This window comes from Pavona decussata, unplaced genomic scaffold, assembly GCF_977016875.1.
Source record: "Pavona decussata unplaced genomic scaffold, jaPavDecu1.1 SCAFFOLD_482, whole genome shotgun sequence".
NCBI lineage: Eukaryota > Metazoa > Cnidaria > Anthozoa > Scleractinia > Agariciidae > Pavona > Pavona decussata.
The window spans coordinates 141,620-165,581 of record NW_028145816.1 but is presented as its reverse complement, the minus strand read 5'-3'; the positions used below and the strand labels follow the sequence as shown (position 1 = coordinate 165,581).

Genomic DNA, 23,962 nt, shown 5'->3' with positions numbered 1-23,962 from the left:
ATCTCTGTATTGCAATGCCGAGATCCCTTCTAACTTGGCTTAAGCTACTGCTTGGTAGACCCGTCCCATTTAATACTGTTGTCCGACCAGACGAGCCAGCATGGCACATGTAATCAGGCTCTTAGAGTACAACATTTGAGGTTTTTACAAGATATTAATGCGGATTTGGTGGCACGTCGACCACCGGTCGATGCATCCTTTGACGAATGATCGTCTGATTTCGTAGTGGAAGGAAAGAACGACCAGCTGTAAAAACGGAAGAATCTTCTCGTCGATTAATAGTCAGGCGATGAAGCCGTAAGGGATGGTTTACTGCATCCTCCTCATCCTCCACATGAGGTCGCTCATTGAATGAAGCTGCCTCCTCATCCCACTCACGATAACGTGCGTTGGCTGTCTAGAAATAAAATGGTAGCACTGGATCCATCCTCTTGCAGAACTCCCTGCAATGAGATTTTGTTTTTTTTCTTAGGGAGTATGGGATACAAAATGCCATATACACTGAAGGTTAGAGGGGGGTTTGCTTAATATGGTGGAACTTCCACTGGGGGTGGGGGGCACCCTTGGGCAAAGAGAAGTGTTCCCCTAATACAGTTGTATATAGAGGCGCCTCAAAAAGTAAAGGTTTCATAGTATTCTTGTGTTAGGCCAAGTTCATTTGAGAAACAAAGTAAGATTACCTCACAACCTTCCGCCAACATGCTTTAAACTCCTTCACCGTAAAAATGTTTCCAAGATAACGGTGAAACAAAGATATGATTTCTTCTACATCATCTGAGGTACCAGCTCGAGGGTGCTCTTCATACCCAATCTCTCTGCTCTCCCTCCTTCGGTATTCAATGCTTTCAATATTTGTGGTTACAGCAATTACTGTCTCACGCGAAAAACCACAAATACCCTTGACTGACCTGAAAAAAAAAATAATATCATCACTAATTTTAGTCTGTTCAATTGACCATATTCTTATTCTCAGTATTGAGCTGAAACTAGTTTGAAATTGAGGCTTATGCTGGGGAATATAATTTAAAATATTTGCATAAATATTTCCCCCACATAAGCAAGCTAGTTCCAGTTCAATATTGAAAATATGAATATGGTCAATTGGTTGATAATTATGCGTACCAGAGGGTTCTGTCACTCCCACCTTCTCCGTCACTCTATGATCACCAAGCACTGTAATATAATGTCGGAAACCGGATATTAGCGACAATGAAATGTAGTGAATGTGTATTGTAAACTTGATTGACATGTGAATGATTTTGACCGGTATCAAATAATAAGAAGGAAGGATTTGTTCGATTAAGTATAGAAGGATTAGTACGACTGACTATTGAAGGAGATTGTAACTGCGAGTGTTTATTAAAGAACGTTATACAGTCCTCTTGAGTGGAGTGGAATATTTTCTACACAGTGGTCCTGAACGAGCCGGATATGGCCAGATTTTGGACGAGAGAACGTTAGAAAGTCGAAGAAAGGCAACGCAATGGAGAATACTGATGGGACGGTGCCGCCGACAGCTAGTACAGCTGCTGGTACAGAGAATAGTAACAAAGCAATCGAGGTCAGTCTTGCAAAGAAAATAAAAATTAGAGGATCCTTGAGAGGAGCGGCTACGAAACTCCGTAACCGTATCGGCTAACGATTAGCAGATGGAACTGTCTCTGTGGACGCGTTTTATTTGAAAGATAACATTCAAACAATTCAACAAAAGATTGAATCACTAAAGAAACTGGACGAAGAAATTATTGATCTGATGGCGAGTTGTGACGATGACGAAGTAGAAGGGCGCATGGAAATGGAGATTGAAGGGAGTGATTCTGTGCGAACTGATTTGAACAGAATCGTGGACAGAATGGAAGACGCATTGAAACAATTGTCGCCACCGCCCCCAATTCAACAACAGATGCCAACTGAAGGTCAGAATGTTTTCCCTGGGTTTTACGCGTCGACATCACAATTTCCCGCTAGTTCGCCGCCGCCTAAGAAAACAGCCAAATTGCCTAAACTGGAAGTAAAGAAGTTTAGCGGGAGAATACAAGAATGGCAGGAGTTTTGGGATTCCTTCGAAAGCGCCATCGACAAAAATGAAAGCCTCGCAGCGGTAGATAAGTTCGCATACCTGCGGAGTTTAGTTGTCGAACCGGCGAGATCGACAATCGCTGGGTTCTCCCTCACTTCAGCGAACTACACCGCGGCCGTGGAGGTTTTAAAGAAACGATATGGGAAAGAAACTGCCATTCAGAGAGCGCACGTGAATGATCTGCTCAATTTGCCACACGTTTTTAACGACAAGGACACCCCGCGGTTGAGGAAGTTATATGATAGTTGTGAGACACATTTCCGAGGACTAAAGGCTCTCAGCGTAAATGAAAATACCTACTCAGCAGTGGTTGTACCGGCCGTACTGCACAAATTACCCGAGGCCTTTCGACTGACTATCACGCGGGGCACGGATTTCCTAAGCTGGTCCATGGAGGAAATGCAGACCGCATTTTTGAACGAACTGGAACTAAGAGAAGACCATGACCACGTGGTGACCGCGAGTGCTGGATCTCAGGACCAGAAACAGAGTGCATTAAGGAGCAGGGACAGCAGAATGAGAGGAACCTCGACGAACACTACCTTGCATACGAGACAGGAGACGGATAATTGTGCCTTTTGCCTGGGTAAACACGCCCATGAACACTGTCCTAAAGTAGTTGATGTAAACAAACGTAAGGACATTCTATACAAATTCGCTAGATGTTTTAAGTGTTTGAGGAAAAGTTGTGTAATAATTGTGGCCGAAATCACCACATTTCTGTATGCGAAGTTGCGCCAGTTGCGCGTCCAATTAACGCTAGTCCTAGTAGCTTGCACGTGGGTACGGGTGGGCGTGTAGCCTTACAAACAGCATGCGCTGCTGTTAGCGGGGAGGGAGAACCGCGGAAGGTTAGGGTTTTGTTCGATGCAGGTAGTCATCGCTCCCTCGTGACCGCCAGAGTGGCTCAGCACGCGCAGCTCAGAGTGATTCGCCAAGATTGGCTCGGGATTAGCACGTTTGGACAAACCTCCCGAGATACGCAGCTAAGAGATGTTGTACAAATGAAGGTGAGTGCATTAGGGGGTCAGAAAGTTATTGAGATAGAAGCCTATGTAGTGCCTGAAATTTCAACAATTCAAAACAGCCACGTAGAGATTGCAAAATATGAATACCCCCACCTTAAAGGCCTGTGGTTTTCAGACGTGAGTAAGGGAACGGAAGAAATGTTTATCGATGTATTGATTGGCGCGGATTACTTATGGAGCTTCCAGAAAGGGTGCACAATCAGGGGCAAACCAGACGAGCCTGTTGCCGTGGAAACGGAATTAGGGTGGGTACTATCAGGTCCCATGAAGAGCTCGGGAAATGAGAGTGAAGCCCGTTCGGTGCAAGTTAATCTGATCGGAAGTGCTCGCGAAGAACGCCTTAATTTAGAGAGTGACGTCCATAAGCTGTGGGATATGGAAACGCTAGGCATCGTTGAGTCTGAAGACGAAGTACACGAGGCGTTTGTAAACAGTGTGTCATTTACAGGGAACAGGTGTTCCGTTAGATTGCCATGGAAGGAGGGGCACCCAGAACTCCCAAGCAACTACGCTACGAGCATGCGCCGCCTAAAGACCCAGGTCGCTAGACTGGAAAAGGAACCGGAAGTGTTGATGGAGTATGCGTCGATAATTCAAGATCAACTAGAGGCTGGGATAATAGAAAGGGTGGTAGAGCTTGAGAAGGCGCCTAAAGTTCACTACTTGCCACACCAAGCCGTGATACGTAAGGAGTCAACAACCACGAAGGTGCGGGTTGTGTACGACGCATCGTCGAGGGAAGGTAAGGTAGGCACGTCCTTGAATGATTGCTTGCATGTTGGGCCCTCGCTGAATCCTTTGCTGTTCTATATATTGTTGCGATTCAAGGAGAATAGAGTGGTACTTGTCGGGGACATAGAAAAGGCGTTTTTGAATGTTGAAGTCGATGTGCAGGATCGAGATTGTTTGCGTTTTCTGTGGATGGAAAAACCTCCTGATTTGTCTCGTATTGTCATATACCGGTTTTGTCGGGTTGTATTTGGAGTTAAAGCATCGCCATTTCTGCTTAACGCCACAATTAGACATCACCTTAAGAAGTATGAAGAATGTGACCCAGAATTTGTGCAAAAATTGAGAGATTCGTTTTATGTAGATGATTTTGTGGGGGGTGGAGCGAAGTCGGCAGAAGTTGTAGGGCTGTACCGAAAGACCAATGACCGAATGGTAGACGGAGGCTTCAATCTTAGGAAGTGGCTAACCAACGATTCCCAGGTCAGAGCCAGGATAGAAACCGATGCGAAAGTGGACAGTGGACCAGTAAGGGAAGAAGACATCACCTATGCCAAATCATCGGTGGGGATGCGGCTAGGCTGTAGTGGTCAGAAGGTGTTAGGATTGGCGTGGGACTACGAAGCAGACGTAATCAGTTTTGACTTGACGGAAATTGCTGAACGTGCAAAAGGCCTTCCTGCCACGAAACGAAACACCTTAAGGCTGCTAGCAGGGATCTTTGACCCACTGGGAATTATGGGCCCGGTTACAGTGAAAGTTAAGATTATGTTTCAAGATGTATGTCGTCAAAAGAGCAGTTGGGACGATCCACTTCAAGGTGAAGTCAAGCGAGGTGTTGAAAGTTGGATCAAGAGTCTCCTAGATTGTCAAACGATCACGATCCACCGATGTGTTTGGGATCATTTGCGCAAAGAAGTACTGCATTGTTCTCTCCATGGCTTTGCGGACGCAAGCAAGAAAGCTTACTGTGCCGTTATTTACCTGGTGTACATAACCAGTACTGGAACATACACAAGAATGTTGACTTCGAAGACGAGAGTCGCTCCATTGAAGGAGTTGTCGATACCGAGGCTAGAGCTCATGTCGGCGCTGATGCTGGCGAGGCTTATGAGTAATGTGGAGACGGCGCTTTCTCATCAGGCTGGAGTGAAGCGGTCGAGATTGTGGCTGGACAGCATGACTGCGCTGCATTGGATTATGAACCGTGGGGAATGGAAACAGTTCGTCCGACATCGCGTCAATGAGATTCTAAAGCTGAGTGAAAAGGGAGATTGGAGTCATTGTCCGGGTGAAGAAAACCCAGCTGACATTGGATCGAGGGGAGTGTCCGCGCTGGAGCTAAAGCAAAGTGAGTTGTGGTGGCATGGTCCAATGTGGTTAAAGGAGAAAGAAGACAGTTGGCCGAGAGTGAAAGCGATTGAACCCGCGACTGAGAGCAGTGAGGAAGAACGTAAAGCCGCAGTTTTGGCAGTACAAGTTGACACGCCTCTCGGTTTAGACAGAGTTATACAGATTGACAGGTACAGTTGTATAAGAAAGCTTTTGAGAGTGACAGCGTGGATTAAACGCTTTTGTTTCAACGTTCAGAAGAAGACGAAAGAAGAAAGAAAGCGAGAAGCCCTCACATTACAAGAGTTAACAGAGGTGGAAAATGACTGGATTAAAGTGGCACAGAAAGAGTTGAAACGAGACGACAACTACAAGCAACTGGTCGGTACATTTGGACTGTCGGAGGATTGCAATGGTGTACTTCGATGCAAAGGGCGTTTGGAGTACTCAGATTTGCCTCAAGACGCGAAAGAGCCGATAATTTTGCCTAAAGACCATCACTTAACGTACCTGCAGATTCAACAGTGCCACAAGAGAGTCTTGCATAGTGGAGTGAGAGGCACGCTGGCGGAATTGCGCTCGAGATTCTGGGTACCAAAAGGTAGGCAATTAGTGAAGAAGGTGCTCAGTCAGTGTGTTGTATGCAAGAAGTTGGAAGGAACGTCGTTTGCGCAGCCACCGGTTTCTAGCTTACCGGAATTTAGGGTGAGACCGTCCCCTCCTTTTTCTAAGGTTGGCGTGGATTTCGCAGGGCCATTGTACGTGAAGGCTAGAGGTAAACAGATGAGAAAGGTATACATCGCCCTGTTTTCGTGTTGTGTGACAAGAGCTTTGTATTTGGACCTAGTGGAGGATCTTTCAGCAACAACCTTTCTGCGTTGTTTGAGGAAATTTACCGCCAGAATGGGAACACCCACTTTGATTGTGTCAGACAACGCCAAGACGTTCAAAAGGACAGAGAAAGAACTGCAAACTCTCTACCGTCACCCCGAGATAATAGCGGAACTGGAGAACAGACGAATTGAGTGGCGTTTCAACCTGGAGAGGGCCCCATGGTGGGGTGGATTTTTTGAGCGAATGGTTGGGAGCGTTAAAAGGTGTCTTCAGAAGGTAATCGGTAATGCCAGGTTAACTTTCGATGAGTTGCTGACGGTACTTGTGGAAGTGGAAGGCACTCTGAATTCTAGACCGCTAACGTACGAGTATAACAACCCCGAAGGAGAAGTTTTAACTCCCGCACACTTGATCTACGGAAGAAGACTTCAATCATTGCCGGAAGTCACTGAAGAGGAAGACGAGAGTGAGAGCACTTGTGCAAGGCGATACAAGTCTCTGAACCAGAAGTTGCAACATTTTTGGAAGAGATGGCAGAGAGAGTATTTGACAGATCTACGAGAGAGCCACAGGATGCAAGGTTCTTCCAACCGAAAGTCACCTAAGGTAGGAGATTTAGTTACGGTTTATAATGAAGGCGCAAAGAGAGGTAGCTGGAAGCTAGCAGTTGTAGAAAGGCTCATTGCAGGAAAGGACGAAGAGGTAAGAGGAGCGAGTGTGAGAGTGATCACAAAGGGGAAACAGGTCCGCATGAGCAGACCTGTACAAAGGCTATTCCCCTTAGAAGTCCGCGCAGCATCACTGGAAGACACACCGAGAGGGAATGAGGGAGGTGCTGCAGTAACAAGGCGGGACAGACCTCGCCGAGCTGCCGTGCTAGATGCTGCCTGGAAGACGAAGGACATGCTACTGAATTCTGAGCATGACTAAACGAAGCGGTTCATCCTTGACTCAAAAGTGAGTCAAGGGTGGGGGGAGTGTCGGAAACCGGATATTAGCGACAATGAAATGTAGTGAATGTGTATTGTAAACTTGATTGACATGTGAATGATTTTGACCGGTATCAAATAATAAGAAGGAAGGATTTGTTCGACTGAGTATAGAAGGATTAGTACGACTGACTATTGAAGGAGATTGTAACTGCGAGTGTTTATTAAAGAACGTTATACAGTCCTCTTGAGTGGAGTAACCTGTTAATATCTATGGTTGAGAAATCAAAGTTATCTTTATGCCAGGGCATCCACTCATCAAGCACCATATTGAGCATCTTGTAGTTCTTCCGACAGCGTTCAAGTTCTGTCAAACCACGACCATCAGCTGCCTCATGCCACCCTGCTACTGTGTTGACATAGTATGCCTCCCTTGCATATCCATGGTCTCTTAAGAATTTCCCAACCAAATGGGACAGCATCCTCTCTGCATCAACAACAGATTGTTTTCGCTCTCCTACCAGAGCAGCATGAGTGAGACCTGTATTAGGGTCCATCATGGCAGCATCAAAGGAAGTCACATCAACATCATCAGGGCCACCTTCTCTTGTGTGCTTCCAGATGCGTTTCAGGATATGGCAATGATCCTCACGTTCATGAAAGACGTCTCCAGTCGTTGGACCTACCGGTTTATTGTTTTGATTTGTCATGTACCGCTGGTGAGTGAAAACGTCGTTCGCGAATTTTGAGATAGCGTTTTCAATTGTTTTCGTCGGGCTTTCTCTTTCCCAGTTTGTGATAAATTTCTAAGTTTTAATTCCGTAGAAATCCTCAAAAGCAGAAATAATATCAGGTCAAAGCGACCTACTTTTCGTTTTCCTTTTTTTTTTCTTTATTTGAAATCATGTGTTCCCAAAAATTATACGCGAAACAGTGCAAATTAGCGAAAATATTATGCGAGTATACCAGCGAAGCTTTCGACCACTTGTTGATTTCACGGTGTGTTATAAGCTTTGAAACGCGAACAAAATACAAACGTCAAATGGACTGAATTTGTGAACCCATTTGACAAATTTTTCTTTTGCTTGTTTTAAAACAAATGACTTAAAAAGATCTTCGTTTTGTTTGAAAAGTTTCGCAAACATTTCAGATGATTATCGCACTGCCGTACGTGACGAATTCCGCTCGCGTTGTTGTTTGTCGAAGAGGGAAAATGAGGAAAACATCATTCGCGAACTCACGGGCAAACTAGAAGTAAACCTCGAGGGAAGTATAGTCCTATAAGGAATTCGTTTGTGTAAGATTTATTTCAAAGCAAGCGCAGTGAAGAGCAGTGGTTGACTTCGTAATAATTTTCGAAATGGCGGCCGTCAAGTGAATTCGCCCCATGATTGTTGTTTTGACCGAGAAAACGCAATTTACGATTAATAACTGCATTTCCTGTCAAACGCGATTAATAATCGCCTACTTTACGATTATTAACTGTATAATGTGTCAAACGTACTTAATAATCTTGAAGGGTACGATTATTAATCGTAAAAGATGAATTTCCTGATTAATAACTACAAAGTACACTTTTTTAGATTATTAAGGACAAAGTACACATGTCATGAGTAATAACTGTAAAATTTTGTACTCCGGAATTAAAAAAACACTCCAGAAATAGATAGACCCCTACAGTGTTTGTATGGAAATCCGATGTCAAATAATTTTCATAAAACATCGCTTCTGAAAAATTCATGAATTGGAAACTTTTGACACTAGGAAAAGGAGTTTCAGAAAAAAATTGGAGGGATGTAGCTGCGCCAGAAAGCATTTAGTCGTGTTTTGAACTTTCCATACATTTCCCTGTATTTTTTCCCGCGAAATATTTTTACTAGGAGTCACGGCTGTTTCGCTTTACAGACAAATGTATGGAAAGTTCAAAACACGACTGGACGCTTTCTGGCACAGCTACATCCCTCCATTTTTTTTCTTAAACTCCTTTTCCAAGTGCCAAACGTTTCCAATTTATGAATTTTTCAGAAGTGATGTTTTATGAGAATTAGTTGACATCGCACTTCCATACAAACACTGTTTTTTCAAGACTGTTTGCCTACTCGTCAATATGGCGTCCAAAACCGTGATAAGACCTATAGTTACGGCCACCTGAGGCAAACCCCACTGGGAGCTGAGTACAAGAGGCAATTAGCACTAAACAAATATCACCGAACCAGAACCTTACAAGCAAATTCATAAACACCTCTCTCGGCTTTCGGCATTTCAACAAACAAATTCAAAACAATCCAAGACACCGCGTTTCGGTAAATCACAGTATAACACAAGAAAAAAGGAGTCTCGACGCAAAGACTTGTCAGAACAATTCTCAATCAAAGGTATAAAAAATTACTTTTTAATTTTTCTCAATAACGCGCCAGGCAGCAATACACATCGCAGGTAAGTTTAACACGTGGAAAAAATCTCGCCACTACGACAAAACCACATGCAAAAATATTCGCAATCATAGTCAATATCAACCTTTGCTTATTTAAAAAACAATTGCCACGCCACCACACAGGCAAGGCTAGTGAACACGTCAAAATACTTCAGCCGCTTCAGGCAAAACCACACAGCCCAAAAAATCTCACAATTCCCGACGCCGCCACAGGCAAATAAAAAAACACACAGGAAAATACTGCCGCCACTTCAGGCAAAAACCACACAGGCAATTCACGCAATTTCCAACGCCGCCTCAGGCAACACCACACAGGCAAATTTACCCCACAGGAATACTTCTACCACTTCAGGCAAAACCACACAGGCAATTTAATTAATTTCCAACGCCGCCCCAGGCAACACGACACATAAGCAAATTTTACCCCACTGGTAAGACTAGCCGATCTCAGTCGTCGGTTCGGGAATGTCGAAATGTGAGATCTGGTAAAGTTCGATACAACGCCATTTCTGGTTGGTTACCAGAATTAAGAATGCCTCATTCTAATCTGCTCTGTGATTGGCTCTTTCCTTCTGTGTACGGTTTTCGCTCAGTTCGGGGAAGAAACAAAAACACGGAAAAGTTTTCGCTCCGATTAAGATTGTCATTCGACGTTTTAATACATACATGCCCTTTGTGTGGGGAGAGAACAGTGAGAAATTGTTTTTTCGGAAGACAACAGCGACTTTAGCCGAAAAGAGTTTGCAGTAACGTTCAAACGGCCTTGCCAAATTTCACAAGTTTCCAACACGATGGATATAAGCTTGCTTACTTTTGGGGATAAAATGGAGGTAGGTCATATATATATATATTTTTTTTGGTATTTCTTGACAAAAAATGATTTTTTTTAAAATGATTATTTATTTAGTAAACGCAAATTAATTTCCCCAAAATACTTTACCTTGAGTTCCTGAACACGCGCGCCGCATTTGCTAGCATATTTTCAGTTTTTGTCTTCTGCTAAAAGACTATTTTCCTTCTATAAATTGAACTGGACTTTGAGTAAGAGACTTAATAATATAATATTAGTCCTTTCAGACCAGTGTGCTTATTCCTTCAAGATCCATACAACATCTCTCATAGGACTTTGGAGAAATTGATAGAGTGTCCACACAATATTATTATTCATCTGCTGGTGAGATCAATATCCCTCCCACCCCTCAGCTAAGAGAAATGAAAAATGTCCGACTTATGACCGCCAAAATAATAGTAATGAAACCCGTACTACAACAGAGAACACCTTGTCTGAACCGATTAGGGCTCTTTATGTAAGTGTAGTTAGTTTAATTTTATCCCCTCTCTCCCACCTACTGAGTTAAAAAAAATTTGGATCCAAAATATAAAACTAGCCTTCCTCTAAAATAAAAATGGGGACATTGGTTTACATGTCTGCACCACCTAATGTTTTGCAGGTCTATGCTTGTGATAGGCTTTAGAAAAGAAGTAGTTTTAAAAGGAGGACATGCCTCTTTGGATTTGACATCACTTATAGTTTTTAGAATCTTTTTGCCATTGTTCTTTTCTTCAAGATAGGGGAATTTCTCCATTATTTTATCATTAGTATGGAGTCCTTGAAGTACTAAACACACTTCATTTACTACTTCCATTGTTAATCCTTAGCACATTCTCTGATACAAATAGTTATCACTGGCCTCAGTTTCTCCTTTATTTCTTGTTAACTCTGCCTTAATTTCTTCCACCTGATTTCTAGGGAGAAGCAAGTTCCTAAAGTTCCTATCAGTGATGTGAATATCTCCAAGGGCTAAAACAGCTGGACACAGCTCAACACATAATTAAGAGCAATGACAGTCATTTCGGACAACAGATATCACAACAGCTGCATTTCTCACACAAAAGCCAAAACCAAAGTGGTTATAAGCAAAAATTTTCCCCTGCACAGATTTCTGGGGTATTTACACTAATCTGTCATGATGGGTTGCATTTCTTCAATATTTGCACCAATATGATTGTTGTTAAAGTAAAGTTTTGATGTAGCAGGCTTCCCATCTCTTCCACCTTGTGTAGAATTAGCAAGTAGTGACCCGAGGGAGGGGGTGGTAGGACCCAACCTAGAAGGCAATTTCCGAGATGGAGCTGAGATAGGAACTAGCAGGACAGTGTGGAGATGTGGAGAGTCGTAGCTCCAGGGATAATTATATATGGCCTGTAGATGACGCCGGAAACTCGTCATCATACTTGAGCACAGAGGCCCAAGTAAACTTACTACTCAGCTCCATGATTTTTACTGTGTACGCTAAGTAGTGCTGCACATCCGTAGGGGATGGCAGCTTACCTAATTGCAATAAGGTAAAGAAAATTCTGGTGTTGCCAATGACCCACTGAGCGAAGGACACAGAGTCCAACTTAGGCTTTTTGGGCCCGTAGGATACCATTAACTTAGTCAGTCCTACTTCGGAAATTGTTCGCTCATCAATGTTCGGGACTATCTTGTCGATAAAGTCAACTATGCGTAAAATACGCTCACCCTTTGCAAGCTGCGCTGGCTTTAGATACATCAGCGACTCCTGCCATGCGTCAGGCGAAGAAAGAGGACCATCCGGCGAACCGTGTTCAACAGTGGGTTTTTCTGTAGCATTGTTCTGAGCCGCCATGTTCGTTTGGACGCCTGCGAGGAGCCCGTCCAGCGGAGTTTCCGGCGGAGCTTTTGTCTTCGTGTTCGCTGCACTGTTCATCATGGCGGCGGGCAGAAAGATTTTTTGGGACCACTTTTCGACCGCGCTTGGTAACCGTTCACAAAAATGACGGGAGTGACCTGGGCTCTAGTTATGTTTTCTATTCAAAATGGCGGCGGCTTCGAGTACTCTCTCTTTAGAGCTCTGTTTTATCTTGATCCATATATTTTTAAGGAAAAAAATGAACAAGGGAGCTCACACTGGTAAAACGCAGGGAAATTAAGCGTCCCTGAGTAATCAACGTAATTCTAGAACCCCAAACGTGAAGATGTGGTGAACAAAAAGTGGTCCCAAAGTATGCTTACAACCACACGAGCAATTATTTGGGACCACTTTTGAAATCTGATACATGGCTTATGACGTACTTTAACGTAATATTTGGCGGGAATTTCGCGCTCAATTCTTTGGATTTTACCTTCCTCAGTTGTAATTGCTGTTGCATTCAATTCAAGATGTGTCTAACACCAAAAGGCATTCAAAATTTAAACAATACTTGCTTTGCAAATAGTATTTTGCAAGCCATGCTTTCAGTTCAAAGGTTTTCAAAGGGTCTTGACAGCATTCAGCGCAACAGAGAGAAATGTTTTGCTAAAAGAACAGGTGAGATGAACCATAATAATGGGTACCCCTGCATTTTTGTCTCTTGTGTCTCTAGGTTTGAAATATGAAACCTGACTGACATCTAGAATTCAAAATCTCCTCTAGATCTAGGTAGAAGGTCCAGTGATGTACAAAATTAGCTACACTGACCCAAGTATTTACATAATAGAGTAAAAAATTAAATTGTATTCCAAAACGTGATTTCCCTTGGGTAGAAAGACAAGCAAATGCAATGACACCAACATCCATTTTTATGTTATTTTTATTTACCAAGTTGTGGAAAAGCTCAGAAGCCCACAAGAAAATAAGTTCACAGTCCTTACACATCTCTCTTGATAATAAGATTATAGACTGAAATGCAATGGTAAGATCAAAATTCAATAAAGTTCACGGATGTCCTTCAACGGAATGTGTGAAAGGTGGGGTAATCTGCGTAGGACAAGATACAGTGCTGTATTAATCATAGTCTGACTTTTTCAAAATACAGGCTGTATTAGCTATTAGCTAGGTTACATATTAAGCACCATGATTTGCAAGGAATGTATCTTAGGTACAAATAACATGACATTTAGAGAAATGCATTAAAACACAATTTAATATTTGCTCTACTGAGAAAGTTTGGTGTTTTGTCCCCACTGAAATGAGCCCATTCTGTAAGACATCTGTCCACCCCCTAGCCTGCTATTCTCCCCCTGTAAACCAAGTAAGGCAACCGAGTAAAAGTCTAACAACAAAAAATGCATACAGGGTCTGGTAAACGTGTCACTGCACTTGAAGGTACTTTCATCAGAATGAACTGTTCTTTACTCAGTTATTGTTAGAATAATCAACCCTTGTAACTCAAATATGAATGCAGTGGTTTCAGAGTGGCTTTCAAATCACCACTTGATCAAATATACATGTACAGGAGACCGGATGATGATTACCAAAGACAGCATAAATGACCTTGATGTTGAAACAAATTCTCCAATCGCCAACAATCACCAAAGGAGAATGACAACAGTTAGGAGAATGTACTTGTTAATAATGAGAAAGAAAGTAGCTATCCCTGGTTGGGAACAATGGATCCCCCGCAGAAAACAATGGGAGCTAAAGTACTAGGGGACCGATGAAAATAGACTGGTCTGGAAGAGGTACTGTACTATCCTTAATAATGGGGCTCATTGTTTTCCACCTTCTTCAAAATCATTTTCTTATCACCAAGTAAAAGACATAAAATAATATTAATATCCATGTACAGTATTTACAGTACACTAGCTTATAAGCTAATCAATGTTCCACAGGAGAGCCTTGCATTTTGTGCAGTACCAAATCCTTCATCAGTACCTACAAGACTGCTCCAGGATTAGTTCATCCCATCTCTCTTATGGGCATGCTTCCCAGCATTAACAGCCGGTTTCAAAAAGGGGAACAGCAGTGTGCTTCTGAGTTTTTTCAGGAATTCTGCCGAATGCTGGTTCACAGTACCAGTGAATGCCAAAGCAATGGTTTGATCTCCCAACACTTTGATCTCTCATTTCTCAAAACATTTTTCTTCAACCTGAGAAGTGAAGTGCTGTGCTTAACTTGCAACAATGTGAGTTGCAACTCTACCATGGAAACACTGCTTCCTCTTCATCTTGTCAAGGTATAACCTGTGCAATAAGTGTAATAAAAGTTAGTTATTAGACATCAGTACCAAATTCTGGCTTAAAAGTAGTAATTTACCAATTAAATAGCCGACACATGATCAGAAAGATCATTAGCAAATACTTAATTCTGAACTTTTGCTTTTGCATTAGCTAATTTCATTGTACCCCTCCCCTCCGATGAAAGCATAAAGAAGACTTTTATACCACTTAAACAATTTTTTGACTGACAGTCGATGACACTTCATAGAAAATGCCATGAAAATGACTAATTATGTGATAAAACTAGTAGTAATCAGAGATTAGTGAGATGCGTTCGACCATTTGGGAAAAGAAAGTTACATTAACTGCCGGATATTTTTCACATGTTTATTTAAATTGCAAAAAAATGTTATCATTGTATAACCCAGTGTTTATAATATAATGGATATTTGGTGCGCTTGCTTGTCGGGTTTGACCTTCTCTTCACGTTTGGTGTGCTTGCTTGTCGAATTCTGGAGTGTGCTTCCTTGCTGTGTGGACTGTTATCAGGGAAGATACATTGTTTACTTTTGAAGTTAGAGTTATTGGCATTTGGAATCTTGCGAAAGCATAACGATATGTTCATTTCCTTTGTTTGTTGCGGGAGTTGAGTTTCACGTTAATGGAGGAATACAAGCCAAAAGATTGATAATTATAAAATAAATAAATAAATAAACAACTCAATAAATAAATAGCTAAAATATACTAAAGTATATAAAAATATATTTGCTGCGTAAGCAGTACGCAACGCGAGATTATACTTGATTGTACTTGAATCTTTTGAATGAAAACTTCGAAAAAAGCATTTCCTTATTTTAAAGCGTACAACATTTACGGTAGAATTCGGCAAGGAACCGGGGAAACTTCAACGTGGCCGCTCATATGCCATTGCCTTTGAGCAGACATTGAAAGCCGCCACGAGACATCTCCGGCGTAGCGTTACAAATTTGCATAAATATTGAGATCATCTCAAAAGGCAATGTCACGTTTTCTCCATTTTCTATCAACTGATTCAGATTGTAACCGTATCTTCCACTGATAGATGACTGGATAACTTGTTCACTAAACCCAGTTTTAATAGTGAATGAAGCGAAACTAAAATATTGCGACTTTTTGGCCGCTGTTAATTCACAAGCCGAGAATTGAAACACGCGCGATCCCTTTTAACCTCGCTAAACCAGTACGCTGCACATAATTATGGTTTAATCTTTTGAATCAAACCTTCGAAAACAGCATTTCCTTGATTAAAAAACGCACAATACTTTCGCTTGTAATTGGCAAAGAAGCGAGAAACCGCTTGAAGAGCGAACTCTTTCCAGCTCGAGCATACACGTGCGCACATCCATCGCTCCAACAAAATTAAAAACGCAAACAAAGTTGGCGGCTGTCTCGCAGAGTTGGTCCCCGTAAAACGGAACCGAACTGTGGCCGTTTCACTACAAGAAACCAACGTTGCCTTGCAATAACAAAAACTGGGTACCACCGAGTGCTTGCAATCCCTTATAATCGAATGACTCGATAAAGTGTTTGCCATTGCAACTTCACCAATTCGTTTCACTCGCACTAGGAATGTTGCTTTTCTCGAAACAAATCATGGCCATTTGCGAGCTACACAACTCGGCAACTTTTTGCTTTGGTGACCACAAATCATGGCCATTTGCCGATCTACATAACTCGGTAAGTAAATTATTTGCCGAGCTACACATCTCCGAAAGTAAATGTAATCAGTATTCTGCTGAAACTACGCAACTTGTCTCTTGATTTAGTCAGCGCAAGGCAGCGTTGGTTTCTTGTAGTGAAACGGGTAAACAACACTACGCTGAACTTATCCATGTGTCTTCGCAGGCGTACACACTTCGTGAAGGCGTTGATAAATCTAAATTTAACCCGAAAGTATTTTTTTCTAACTTAAACAACGCAACTTCCCTAACGAAGCACAGCCGTCCAGCCAGCACACCAAAAGCGATGCAAGAACGTGAAACTCCACTCCCGCTGAAACGAAGGAACTGAACATCGATAAGCTGTCGCAATAATTTCGCAAGATTCCAAATGCCAGTAACTCTAACTTCAAGCGTAAACAACACAACTTATCTGATAACAGTCCACACAGCCAGGAAGCACAGTCCAGAATTCGACAAGCAAGCACACCAAACGCCAAGAAAAGGGCAAACCCCCAAGCAAGCACACCAGCAAGCACGCAAGACGTGAAACTCGACCCGCTAGCAACATTAAAAGATGGCTCTAGCGCGAAAATGAGGGGGCGACTCTTATACGAAAACGAGACTAAAAAGATGGCTCTAGCGCGAAAACGAGGTCAGAGTCGTCATAAGTTCGCACCAGTTTCCCGGCCGACACATGCCCCTGCAAAACTCAAGCGGGGGGGCTATTTGGGTGTCCTTACAGCAATCTCGAAAAGTTCTGCATAGCCGTACACAGGCACACCAACTCAAAAGACACAGGACGCAAAAACGAAATTAGGCTTGCGTTCTCCTTCGTCGAACGCAATAAAATGTTACAACACACGTAGATGTACTGCTATTACCCCCACTGATTGCAAGTACAACACTGCATTAAATGACAAAATTAACAGTTTAAAGGAAGGAGTCTATGTATTGTTTTCCCATTAGGGCTGTAGCTTGCAGCAACTTATTGAAGATCACAGCAAACCAGTACCCCTAGAGACACTATACATGTGCGACAGGTATGTCCTACACTGTGCCTTGTCTTAAAAGACACTTATTACTCTTTAGGCCCGGGTTTGTGGCCCGGGTTCGATTCCCGGACTTGGCGTCATAAGTGGGCTGAGTTTGCTGGTTCTCTACTCTGCTCCGAGAGGTTTTTCTCCGGGTACTCCGGTTTTCCCCTCTCCTCAAAAACCAACATTTGATTTGATTTGATTTGTAATTATTTGATTTGTGAATATTAGCTTTCTTGGATTGTAAAGCGCCTTTGATCATTTAGATGTTAAAGGGCGCTATATAAGTATTAAAATTTAAAATTTTTTAAATTTAAATTTTTAAATTTAAAAATTTTAAATTTTAGATAATAATGTCAACTATGTCACTGCAATAAATTTACTTTATCGCACAAATCTATATACATGTACTTAAACTGCAACAACTTAAACGCAATTGATGTGTGTTTGAGGCAGTGCTAGTACTGGGGTGGGTAAATTTTGTTTTCAAGCCTTCCAGATCAGTGACACCAACATTACATGCAAGTTTAACACATGCATATTTACTTAATACCCCCTAGTTAAAGAAATTGTTAATATCTACCGGCACTTTCCCTGAAATCAGAAATGTATGACAGACTTTTCATTTTGTACATATCACATTTTCATTTTCTTCATTAGCTGCAACAGCCGAACAGAGGCTTGGAAACGGTTAGTCTTTGGAAAACTACCAGCAACAATCTGTCTACAGCTGATGCGGTTCAGATCCAATGGTGACAAGGTCCAGCACATGGTAGAATATGATGAAATGCTTAACCTTTGTGAGATACACACCTCTAATCAATCTGAGTCAACAGAAAAATTGAGAGTGTCCTACAACCTCGTTGCTGTAGTGGTGCACATTGGTGGTAAGCTTTCCTCTGGTCACTATGTGTGCTACATGAAGCGGAATGGCTTGTGGTATTGTGCTGATGATGCACACATCAAAGAGTGCACAGCATTTGAGGCCACAAATCAACAAGCATATCTGCTATTCTATGAGAGAGGTAATGCTAATGACCAAGAAGTGAAAACATCAGAAGGAAAAGGGTCTTTTACTCCACAAACCAAAACTGAAAAACATCCTTTAAGATTGGAGAGTGAGGTTTCCAAGGAAGCAATCCAAATCCAACAGGCCACTCCTCCTTCCTTTTATGTCATGGAGCCATGGTGTGATGTGAGAGCTCCAGCAGTGCGTAAAACAGCAAAACACTGCCCAGGCCTTCAGTATATGCCGATATGTGACTCAGAGAAGGAGCAAGCAGAACTTATTGTCACCATGGGTCATGCCATCCAACACCACGCCAGAACAAAGGGCTGGGAAGCTGGAGACCTTCGCAGGCTTTTGCCAGGACAGGAGAGAAATGGCTCCTGGCTGAACAACTTCCTCCTTAACAAGATCTTTTTGCTTATTGAGGAAAAGGCCATGGCAGCAGGAAATAAAGTGAGCACTTTGAATTCTGACATCTTTTCAAGAATGGCAACACCCTCAACAGAAACTTTTCAAAGATACAACTTTCACCAGCACTATCCAAATGTCCTGGATTCAGAGGTGATTCTTGCTCCATTCAACCATGGTAGGCACTGGTGCCTGGTTCTTGTCAACCTTAAAGAGAAGATGTCAGTTTACATTGACTCCCTACAAGATGGGGCTGGTGCAAAAATGGCATTTACAAGACTCAACAATTTCCTTACATGTTCTGCCTCCCTTAAAGGGCAGACTTGGAACTTGCACAACTGGAGATACTTCGCAATTCCTTCCTCCGAAATCTCACAGCAGATCAACAGTGATGACTGTGGGGTGTTTGTGGCAAAATGGGCACAACACATTTCCCTGGGACTGCCTCTTGATTTTACCCAAGATCAAATGGCCACCTTCCGCTACTCACTCATCCTTGACATAAAGAGGAATTCCTTGTCACTGGACATAAAAGCTCCAACTGCAACCCAAAAAGACATCCTAGGAACCAACGTGACAAAACCAACATTGCACACAGCAAGAAGATCAAAAACACCCAAACCAACCCCTTACAAAAAGCCGACTGGTAGCTCAAACAAGCAAGCCACACCAGCCCAACAAACCTCTGACTCTGGCAAAAGGCCAACTGATACATATAACACAGCCAAGCAAGCCACACAGGCCCAACAGTCCTCTGTGTCTAGCAAAACCCCAACAGGTACACATACCACAAGCAAGCAAGCAACACCAGTCCAACAAACCTCTGTGTCTAGCAAAACCCCAATTGGTACACATACCACAAGCAAGCAAGCAACACCAGTCCAACAAACCTCTGTGTCTAGCAAAACGCCAACTGGTACACATACCACAAGCAAGCAAGCCACACCAGTCCAACAAACCTCTGTGTCTAGCAAAACCCCAATAGGTACACATACCACAAGCAAGCAAGCAACACCAGTCCAACAAACCTCTGTGTCTAGCAAAACACCAACTGGTACACATACCACAAGCAAGCAAGCCACACCAGTCCAACAAACCTCTGTGTCTAGCAAAACACCAACTGGTACACATACCACAAGCAAGCAAGCCACACCAGTCCAACAAACCTCTGTGTCTGGGAAAACCCCAACAGGTAAACATACCACAAGCAAGCAAGCCACACCAGTCCAACAAACAACTGTCTCTGGGAAAACCCCAACTGGTACACATACCACAACCAAGCAAGCAACACCAGCCCAACAAACCACTGTCTCTGGCAAAACCCCAACAGGTACAAATACCACAACCAAGCAAGCCACACAGGCCCATCAGACCTCTGTGCCTAACAAAACCCCAGTTGTTACTTCCCAAAACCCAGCCTCAACTACAGCTACAGGCTTGAAAAAGCCAAACCTACAATCCATCATTGTGAATCCACCAACTCTTGCAACCTCCCAAACTAGCATATATGAAGATCATTCTTATTCTGATGCTATCCCACCTAAAAGGAGAAGACTTGACCAAGCAGTTCTACCTGCCCCTGTTGCTGCCATTTTACCACAAGACTATAACTATAAATGCATGGAATTTGAAGATCTGCCAGTAACGATGCAAGACAGCTTTCGAGTGCGGTTTTGTATAAAAGATGTAACGTGCAAGGAAGAGGTTGACAACTGGATGACCAAACTTGCCACATCATCAAACATAAAATATAACACAGAAAGTGGTGGACGCACAAGAACTGGAAAACGAGTTTCATTTGCAAGATGGTATATATGTCAGTGCAAACGCAAAAAATTAACAACAAAACAAGATGCTGCCAAGAGGAAAGCACAACAGAAAAAACAGCTACAAAGGCAATCTCATCCAATGAACAATGAATCTGAGCAACTTGATCTCTTGTCAAAAAACAGGGATAAGAAAACCGATTGTGAAAGCAGGATGTCCGTTAAAATATTTACTAAAAGAGCACACGATGAAATGTGTGAAGTTGAGTTGTGGTGGAATCAAAACCACAGTGTGAACAGCTTCCACCTGCAGAGTTTCTGCCCTATTCTTTCATCAACAAAAGCTGCATTTGAAAATTATTTTGAGAGAGGTATGTCTGCTTCAGAGGCATTCCACCACCATGAAACACAACTTATGCAAGACCCTATGTCAATAATGCTGCTAGCAGATCGAAAGTACTGTCCTTCTCTCACTGACGTGAAAAACATGTATGCAAAATGGCAACTGGACAAAAAAGGGCCCCCAAATGGGCACAGCATGTTTTGCACTCTTGCAACCATTATTGATGATTATAATAGAACGAATGCTAGCAAAGGAGGAGAATGTTTCTTGCAGACTTATCAACAATCTGGCGAGTGTGAACAGCCTTTGATTATTGCCATATGCACACCCCTTATGAGCAGAGTACATCAACTAAAACAAGCTGGAGAAATGGCTTTCCTTGATGCTTCAGGAAGCCTTGACAGGTTTAACAACCCCGTCTATTTTATGTGCACCCATCACCCTGCTGGTGCTTTACCATTAGGGGTGTGGATTACATCTGGGCAATCCCAACAGATCACGAAACAGTGTCTAGAAAAGTTACAAAATCTCCTGCCACAGCATGCCTTTGGTGGTCGAGGCCCAAAAACAGGACCACAGATTTTTATGACTGATGATGACTCTGGACAAAGAGGAGCTCTGTCAGACGTCTGGAAGGAATCTATATTACTGCTCTGTACCTTCCACTTTCTGCAAGCTGCCTGGCGTTGGCTTTTTAACTCCAACAACAGCATTAATAAAGAGGACCGCCAACATTTAATGGAACATCTTCAGAAACTTGTTTTCTCAGGTTCTACAAAAGAATTTCTTTCTGCAACAAATGATGCATTAAATGATACCATTACCAAAAAGTATCCCAACTACCAGGAGTACCTCAAGAAGTCATTAAAGCGTCAGAAAGAGTGGGCTCTCTGTCATCGAAAGAATCTGATTACTAGGGGAAACAACGCTGATAATTACACTGAATCAATGATTAACATATTCAAGAGTGTAATTCTACACCGAATGAGGGCATACAATTTAATTGAACTCTTCAAGTTTATTACCGAAGACCTTGAAATGTACTTCCAACGAAAACTGCTTGCCCTTGCCTTTAGCAAAACTCAAAATCTTCATCTAGCTCCAAGATGTTTTGGTCTAACTGGGTCAACAGTCCAGCTGAGTGCTGTCAAACAAAGCACTTCTGACTCATGCAAATTCTTTGTTCCAAGTAGAAGTGACTCAGAGGTCAACTATGAGGTGGACTGCAGAAGTGGAATTTGCACTTGCCCTTTGGGAAGCAATGGCAACCCTTGTGCTCATCAAGCTGCAGTGGCACTTAAATATGGTATTGCAGGGATAAACTTCATTCCACAGAGAGCAGAGGAAAGGCTCAATCTAGCTAAACTTGCAATAGGAGACCATAATGACCTGCAGTTACAAAAGTTTGTCCGTCTACATCAAAACAAACATGCTCAAACTGACATGGTCAATGATGACCATTCCGTCCCCCTGGATGTTGATTCTCTATCTCCAACCCCAGATGACACTTGCAAGATCCAATCTTTTGACAAAGAGAATGAGATTGAGACAGAAATAGAATTACAGGACGTACTCAGACTCCACAGACAAGTAAGTGATGATGTTGAACTGAAGCTAAAAACGGCTGATAACAATTTCCGTGCATGCTACATGAAATATTTGAAAGTTTACAGAAACATCATTTCAAAATCAAGAGGACAGGCCCCGCTAGCAGCACTTGCAACAGCTTTTGTAAATTTTGGGAAAGATCAAAATGGACTCGTTCTACCTATTCTCCACAATGGCAGGGCCAGAATCAGGGTACAACCAACTTCGATATCAAGAAGAAAATCAAAGATAAAAGCATCAACAGCACAAGCAACTGGTCCAAAGCCAAGATGTAAAGGGATAAAGGGAGGAGAAAGTAATGAAAAACATCAGTTAAAGTTAAGGAAGACTGCCTCCAACAAAAAGCGCCAGCGTAATCTAGCAAAAAATGTTAAACTAAATCTTCCTAATGCTGGGCACACTCGTTAGTTCATTATCTATTCTTACCAGGGATTAATTATTGTCAACTCTCATTGGAAGCAACATGTCACCTGCAATAAAATCAGATGGCTTTAATCAGGCACTGATAGGCATCTGATTTGATATCTGACACTTGATTGTATTGACAATAAAAACAATAGGAATGAAAGTCACATTTTTAGGTTGTTGCTGTGTTATTTGATTACAGTATTAATAATAAAATTAGGTAAAATAACAAAAGTAATAGGCTGGCATTAAATTATATACTGGTAATGGTTATGAAGAAAATGGTTGACTTTACTAAGCTGAGATTCAGGGTTGATATTTAGGGTTTTTCTTCAGGAGGTAACAGAAGAAAGTAGGTAGACTTAGAGATGATTTCTAGGTGAGCTCATTTTTGCTCATGTCAAAGATTCCTGTAGTTTTTATTGTGGAAAATGTGCCCAGTTTTCTGTACTTGCAAATCCAGTTAGTATATAATTTGCATCCATCATTTTTCAGTGGTGCCCATCTTCTCCTCCTCCTCCCCCACCCCCCTTTTCCAGCTCACCCATGGGGTACATTAAAAAACTAGTTGATTTCTTTGTTCCAGGGCTTACCTTCATATTTGTAAATGAAAGTTAAGTAAGGCTAAACTAAGCCTTATTTCTTATTAGTGTTCCAGTGACCTTTCATTCTGTGAAATCAATATACCATCTCATTTTTGCCCGCCATAGACATAGGTAAACACAAAAAATATATTTTCTTTGCTGCTGAACTTATCACCAAAACAAAGTGAGAATGCTATAAAGCAAAAATCACAAGACCGTCAAATGTTCTGGGGTAGGCTAATACCCAGGGTAGAAAATGTGGAAAATGTATCACTAATACCCGGGGGGGGGGGGGGGGTGGGGAGGATGGGCACTGCTGTAATTAATTGACTGATGTATAAAGCATGTTTACCTCATGTACAGTTGGAAGATTAAAAAAGTGTAATTTTTGGAAAACATTCCAGTTTAACAGTTTATTGACATAAACAGTACATTTTAGTGGGTTTCTTTTGACGTTAAAAGTTTGACATCAAAGTGGTCCCAAAATGTGGTTACGGACCAACCTTTTGGGACCACTTTTTAGCATGTTTTTTTTTTTAGAAGTAGGATAACGTCAAATGCAATGGGAAAGGTTTGCTTACCTTGCACTCTACCAGTATGAACCTCGCTTATTCGTTTTTCCCCCATTAAAATAAGAATCTGATGAAACGCGGTGACGAGTACAGCAGTGTTCAAGAATTCGAAGCAAACAGCCGCCATTTTGAATAGAAAACATAACTGGAGCAGGTCACACCCGCAATTTTTGTGAACGGTTACTAAGCGCGGTCGAAAAGTGGTCCCAAAAAATCTTTCTGCTG

The 23,962-nt window shown here is 42.2% G+C and overlaps 2 protein-coding genes and 1 long non-coding RNA gene across 3 annotated transcripts; 1 reads left to right on the top strand and 2 right to left on the bottom strand.

Moving 5' to 3' along the window:
• Positions 1 to 141: 141 nt before the first annotated feature.
• On the bottom strand, positions 142 to 8,398 carry LOC146450188 (uncharacterized). The gene is made up of 3 exons (XM_085100644.1): positions 7,194 to 8,398; positions 681 to 908; positions 142 to 443 (listed from the first exon to the last, which is right to left on the bottom strand). The coding sequence occupies exons 1-3, from the start codon at positions 7,640 to 7,642 to the stop codon at positions 398 to 400; spliced, it is 723 nt and encodes a 240-aa protein (XP_084956770.1). The 5' UTR covers positions 7,643 to 8,398; the 3' UTR covers positions 142 to 397.
• On the top strand, positions 2,936 to 7,174 carry LOC146450189 (uncharacterized). The gene has a single exon (XM_085100642.1). It carries the CDS (start codon positions 3,085 to 3,087, stop codon positions 6,931 to 6,933), a length of 3,849 nt encoding a protein of 1,282 aa, XP_084956768.1. The 5' UTR covers positions 2,936 to 3,084; the 3' UTR covers positions 6,934 to 7,174.
• Positions 8,399 to 12,942: 4,544 nt separating the features above from the next.
• LOC146450187 (uncharacterized) lies at positions 12,943 to 23,962 on the bottom strand. The gene is made up of 3 exons (XR_014860368.1): positions 23,747 to 23,962; positions 22,603 to 22,646; positions 12,943 to 14,332 (listed from the first exon to the last, which is right to left on the bottom strand). It is a non-coding gene; the product is annotated as an uncharacterized LOC146450187 (long non-coding RNA).

What these genes read in the sequence shown, in the direction of transcription:
- LOC146450188 (XM_085100644.1), bottom strand. Translation starts at nt 7,642, where the DNA reads ATGACAAATCAAAACAATAAACCGGTAGGTCCAACGACTGGAGACGTC. An exon ending in TCAACCATAGATATTAACAG is followed by an intron (nt 909 to 7,193) that starts GTTACTCCACTC and finishes TTTTTTTTTCAG; the next exon opens with GTCAGTCAAGGGTATTTGTG. An exon ending in TGTTGGCGGAAGGTTGTGAG is followed by an intron (nt 444 to 680) that starts GTAATCTTACTT and finishes ATCTCATTGCAG; the next exon opens with GGAGTTCTGCAAGAGGATGG.
- LOC146450189 (XM_085100642.1), top strand. Translation starts at nt 3,085, where the DNA reads ATGAAGGTGAGTGCATTAGGGGGTCAGAAAGTTATTGAGATAGAAGCC.